The following is a 5618-nucleotide window of genomic DNA, read 5'->3' as shown; positions in this document are numbered from 1 at the left end:
CGTTCGCTCGCTGCGCGTCGTTCGCCCGCTCACCGCTCCCCGCTCGCCTCCGTCTCTCATCGATCGATGCATGACTCCACCTCTCGCTATCGGATCTTGAGAGATGTCAACAAATACACCATTTTGCATGTCTGCCGAGTCCGGCCTTCCGCTCCTCCGTGCACTTATTGGCTCAGACGTTTTTCTTAATTACGCGATAATAATTACGGATTTTGTAAAATGGTATATAACTTTTCTTCTCAGTTTGACCCAATCTACTATAATCTTTGGAGTTGTCCAAATCGAATCCGACATCCTGTATATGTCAATTATTTAGAAATTAAGTGATTGACTAACGTATTTTAGCTCACTTTTGCATGATGAAAGTAAGTTTCCAATACGTGTTTTAATAACTTTGACCGATTATGCCCGAACGAAACTAGAATGAATCTTTTCTTTAAAGTGTCCTTTAAATAGAGAAACAAACTTCATTTGCCCGTTTTTGCCCGTTGGAAGGTTATCAACCATAATAGTGTAGGTATTTTTATGTAGAGAGTTAACCTTTTAGTCACTAGCTTAGTTTTTCTAGTCATCGGTTTATCATAAAACTTGGTGTACAGGGGTTTTTGGGGTCGCTGATTACGAATCCGGTGTCAGATTTTCAAAATTCAAAATGGCGGATCCAATATGGCCGACAAATATTGTGAAAACATTGGCGTTTTTTTTCTAAAAATGTGTCTCTAAGTGTTTTTGGAGTCGCTGATTACGAATCCAGTATCAAATTTTCAAAATTCAAAATGGCGGATCCAATATGGCCGACATTTTGAAAACTTGCTGTTTTTCTAAAAATGTGTATCTAAGTGTTTCGGGGTTGCTGCTTACGAATCCGGTGTCAGATTTTCAAAATTCAAAATGGCGGATTCGATGTGGCCGACAAACATTTTGAAAACTTGTCGTTTTTTTCTAACAATGTATATCTAAGTGTTTTTGGAGTCACTGATTACGACTCCGGTGTCAGATTTTCAAAATTCAAAATTGCGGGTCCAATATGGCTGACAATAATTTTGTAAAATAATTTTTTTTAAGATTTAGTATCAGGGGGTGGAATGTGTATCCAATACTTGGGTTAAAATTACAAAAGTGAGCAAATTTACTAGATGTTGACCAATGAGATTACAAATATGCTCACTTTTGTAATTGTCACCAAGTTGCGTGATACACAATCGGCCCCCAGATACCAAATCTTAAAAAAAATTATTTTACAAAATTTTTGTTAGTCATATTGGATCCGCCATTTTTGATTTTGAAAATCTGACACCGGATTCGCAATCAGCGACCCCAAGAACACTTAGGCTGAAATCACATGATGCAGAATAGAACTGCGGAATAGAACGTGCGTCATAGAAACAACCAATCAGAGCTATTCCGCATTTTCTCACACGCAGTTTTCTATCACGCAAACCAGGGCCTGCCAGCGTGTATTTTAATTACCGATTTTTAAGTACTGTGTAAATTCAGTTAAAAATTATTGAATACTTGGAAAATAGAGGGTTATAACAAAAATAAAATAAGCGGAAAGCAAGAAGATTCTGTAAGTATAAAATCTTAAATATTGATGTGATGTAAATAGTGAAACAAATATATTGAGGTTAAGTATAATGTTTATTATTTTCTTTTACAGTATTATCAATGTTTGTACTGCAATGTTAAAGTGCCAAAAGAAAATTTTGATTTTTTAAAACATTCATGCTTTGCGAACATAAATATTGAAACGGAAAATATTTTTGTTAATGAGAACAACTGTTTATTTAAAGGTAAATTTTTTGTTGAGTATTTGTTTTCAAATACTTATATCTTATTTGTTACTAAATATGATCCATAAAAATGACAGTTTAATATATAATTTTTATATTGCAAGTCAATTATCTCAGTATGCTTAATTGGAACTTTCTTTAGGGAGACTAGATGATGAAGAGCCAACATTAGGCGAAAATAATAATGTTGATGAGTTTAAAGTATCTAAGAAGAAAAAACCCAGAAATAAAGCAAATAAAACTTGGAGTGACGTTGACGAGGTGCTGATAAATGCTGTGATGAAGAAACCATGTTTGTGGAATCATACCATTTTTGTGAAGCTTAGAAGTCCACTAATTGTAAAAGAAGCATGGCTGGAAGTAGCAAAAGAATTAGATGGTAATATTGATTTTAATTAAAAAAATTTTTTATTATAAAAAGATATTTTAATAAATATGTATATATACAGGGTGAGGCATTTAAAACTGTTTTTCAGAATATTTGGAAAAATACAAATCGGATTAAAAAAAAGTTGCAATAAAAGTTGTTCACCTCGAAGAGGGTCATCCATTAACATAAAGCTCGACCCCCCTGCACCACCCCCGGTTGACTTTGAAATCTTAAATAGAAACCCCTATTTTTTATTGCAGATTTGGATTCTCCGTGAAAAAATATGTAACTTTTGTATGAGACATTTTTTTCGTTTCTTGATAGATGGCGCTGTAATCGGCAAAAATTAAAATGAGTTGAAAATTGTTGAAAAATGGTAATATCTAAAAAAAATACACATCAGATTAGGAAAATCAAAGTAAATTTTTTGATATTTTTGGAAATGCTATCATGTGACACCGTCTACCCTCCTGCAATGCATTCTTAGACTACTTTTAGCTTTACCGAGGAACAACGACGTGGACGTTGTAGTAATTTGTTCCCTTCTGGGTGCTTGATTACTGTGAGTCCCCTTGCCTCTTACAAGTGTTTCATTGAAGCAAATGTTCGAAAAGCAAAGTGGTCAGACTGTTCATTTTACTTCAATGATTCGGACTGTAAACGTCTCTTCTCAATTGTTCCACGATGTTAACGATTGTAGAGAGAGTAGATATCATTTCCTCGCACTTTGAGGCTCATAGAAATGTTGAAGAAGCTCGTCAAAGGTATGCTAATCTGTTCCCTGATAGGAATGTTCCTTCTGCAACGGCTTTTCGCAGTATTGTCCAACTGTTTACTGAAACTGGAAGTGTTAAACCTAGAGAAAGAGTCCGACCGCGGCCTGTGACAAACGAAAATAACACAGTGAATGTTTTAGCTGCAGTTGCTGCAAATCCTCACATTAGTTCTAGGCAAATTACGCGAGGTTCAGGAATTTCTCAAAGAAGTGTTCTACGCATACTGCATGAACACACATTTCATCCATTTCATTTATCGCTGCATCAAGAACTGCATGGTGACGATTTTCAAAATCGCTTGAATTTTTGCAACTGGATACAGGAACAACTGGCAGTCAATGATAATTTCATTTTACAGATACTTTTCTCTGATGAATCAAATTTTACGAATCGTGGTCAAGTGAATCGACATAATATGCATTATTGGTCAGTAGAGAATCCCCATTGGTTAAGGCAAGTTGAACATCAACGCCCGCGGAGTGTCAACGTTTGGTGCGGTATTTTAGGTACTCAGGTAATTGGCCCATACTTCATAGAAGGTAATCTGAATGGTCAAATGTAGAGCGACTTTTTAGATAACGTTTTACCCATACTAATGGAAGATGTTCCACTTCAAATAAGAATGGATATGTGGTTTCAACACGATGGATGCCCAGCGCATTATTCACGAATATCTCAAGAAGTTTTGAATGGAAACTATCCGGGTCGATGGATTGGACGAGGAGGTCCTCAAAATTGGCCCGCACGTTCACCCGATTTGACTTCTGCCGATTTTTTCCTGTGGGGAAGGCTAAAAGAGAGAGTTTACATGGATGTACCAACAACCCCAGAAAATATGCAGCAGCGAATTATTAATGAATGTGCAAACATTAGCGCAGAGACACTTATAAATGTCGGACCGTCTTTCAGACACAGAGTTGCAATGTGCATTAGAAACAACGGACATCATTTCGAACATTTGCTTCAATGAAACACTTGTGAGAGGCAAGGGGACTCACAGTAATCAAACACCCCGAGATAGTGAGAGGCAAGGGGACTCACCAAAATCAAAAACCCCGAAGGGAACAAATTACTACTACGTCCACGTCGTTGTTCCTCGGTAAAGCTAAAAGTAGTCTAAGAATGCATTGCAGAAGGGTAGACGGTGTCACATGATAGCATTTTCAAAAATATCAAAAAATTTACTTTGATGTTCCTAATCTAATGTGTATTTTTTTGTGATATTACCATTTTTCAACCATTTTCAACTAATTTTCATTTTTGCCGATTACAGCGCCATCTATGATGAAACGAGAAAAATGTCTCATACAAAAGTTACATATTTTTTCACGGAGAATCCAAATCTGCAATAAAAAATAGGGGTTTCTATATAAGATTTCAAAGTCACCCCCCTCCCGCCTCGGGGGGGTGCTGCAGGGGGGTCGAGCTTTATGTTAATGGATGACCCTCTTCGAGGTGAACAACTTTTATTGCAACTTTTTTTAAATCCGATTTGTATTTTTCCAAATATTCTGAAAAACAGTTTTAAATGCCTCACCCTGTATAAGGCACCGAAGAAGCCACCGAGACCACCAGAACCCGACCAGCGAGTTGAGCAGGTCTACCTACGGCAACGACGAGCTGAGCCTGAGCCGCCTCCGAAACTCGTGTGTTGAACGAGGACCTAACCGCCTATGATCACGACGTGCGCTGAACGTCAACCCGAGAACCGCGAGCTGAGCGGGAGATCCTCTCCGACCCGTGTCGCGTCACGAACTGAGTGACAATCCTCTCCGTGGGCTAGAGCGAGTTGAGCGAAGCTTGTAATCCTCGCCACGTGTTGAGTTGCTCGTATACACAACACCCGACCTAACCACGAACACGAGCTGTCACCGGCGAGAAGACATCGCACCGCGCCGACACCGAACATACCGCGCCTGCGCCGCACGCACCGAACCGTCGTACCGCGCCGACTCCGAACAAACCGGACCGTATACGAACACACCGGCCCGACCGGTTCTACCGCGCCGCCGCACAGTGGGACGAGAAGTTCATTTTGTGATTGAAATTCAAGCCGTGCGCCAATTCTTAACGGATCTTTATTATTTTTTTTAATTTTTCAGGAATTGAATAAGCTATACAAATATCCTGCGCCAATTTTGATTTCGTTCTAAATTCAAAATGGCGGATCACATGAAGTGGGCATAAAATGTCAAAACTGTACGAATGCGAGTAAATTTGTAACAAACCGTGCATGTATTTACGAGAAAATATTATGTGTTGCATAGTCGATAATGACGGATCTGCAGTTTAAGTAAAAAAAAGTGGTGGATCCAAAATGGCGGAAAACTTAATAAATAGATTTTGTAATATGGATGCTAACAAGTTCATTATATCTTACGTAAGACCCTTTAGTAATATTAAGATATTCATTATGAGATATTTTTTATTTTTTTAAATTTATTTAAAAGAATCAACAAATTAACAATCAATGAAATAAAAGAGCTAAGAGCCTTGACTAGGTGTCACAATAATAAAATTCACATATATTTTAAACATAAAAATACAAACGTTTCGGCCTTTCTCTAGACCATCTTCAGTGTATAAAATAAATAGAGTATACTATTTTATACTATTTTATACTATTTATTTTATACTCTATTTATTTTATACACTGAAGATGGTCTAGAGAAAGGCCGA

At 37.5% G+C, this 5618-nt stretch overlaps 2 protein-coding genes across 2 annotated transcripts; both read left to right on the top strand.

The window, feature by feature from the left end:
• Window positions 1-359: 359 nt before the first annotated feature.
• On the top strand, window positions 360-2207 carry LOC105555912. The gene is made up of 3 exons (XM_012002959.1): window positions 360-365; window positions 1661-1793; window positions 1936-2207. The coding sequence occupies exons 1-3, from the start codon at window positions 360-362 to the stop codon at window positions 2190-2192; spliced, it is 396 nt and encodes a 131-aa protein (XP_011858349.1). The 3' UTR covers window positions 2193-2207.
• Window positions 2208-2751: 544 nt separating this feature from the next.
• On the top strand, window positions 2752-3939 carry LOC105555911. The gene is made up of 2 exons (XM_012002958.1): window positions 2752-3478; window positions 3561-3939. The coding sequence occupies exons 1-2, from the start codon at window positions 2848-2850 to the stop codon at window positions 3626-3628; spliced, it is 699 nt and encodes a 232-aa protein (XP_011858348.1). The 5' UTR covers window positions 2752-2847; the 3' UTR covers window positions 3629-3939.
• The last annotated feature ends 1679 nt before the right edge of the window (window positions 3940-5618 follow it).

Source organism: Vollenhovia emeryi, unplaced genomic scaffold (genome assembly GCF_000949405.1).
Source record: "Vollenhovia emeryi isolate VEMERY1.0 unplaced genomic scaffold, V.emery_V1.0 DF940552.1, whole genome shotgun sequence".
Lineage (NCBI taxonomy): Eukaryota > Metazoa > Arthropoda > Insecta > Hymenoptera > Formicidae > Vollenhovia > Vollenhovia emeryi.
Note: the sequence above shows the minus strand (reverse complement) of the source record. Positions and strands in the feature narration are given on the sequence as shown.

Excerpts from the sequence above, each read along its gene's own strand:
- LOC105555911 (XM_012002958.1), top strand. The coding sequence starts at position 2,848 with ATGTTAACGATTGTAGAGAGAGTAGATATCATTTCCTCGCACTTTGAG. Across the intron at positions 3,479-3,560 it reads TGGCCCATACTTCATAGAAG|AATGGATATGTGGTTTCAAC; the intron begins GTAATCTGAATG and ends ACTTCAAATAAG.
- LOC105555912 (XM_012002959.1), top strand. Across the intron at positions 1,794-1,935 it reads GAACAACTGTTTATTTAAAG|GGAGACTAGATGATGAAGAG; the intron begins GTAAATTTTTTG and ends AACTTTCTTTAG.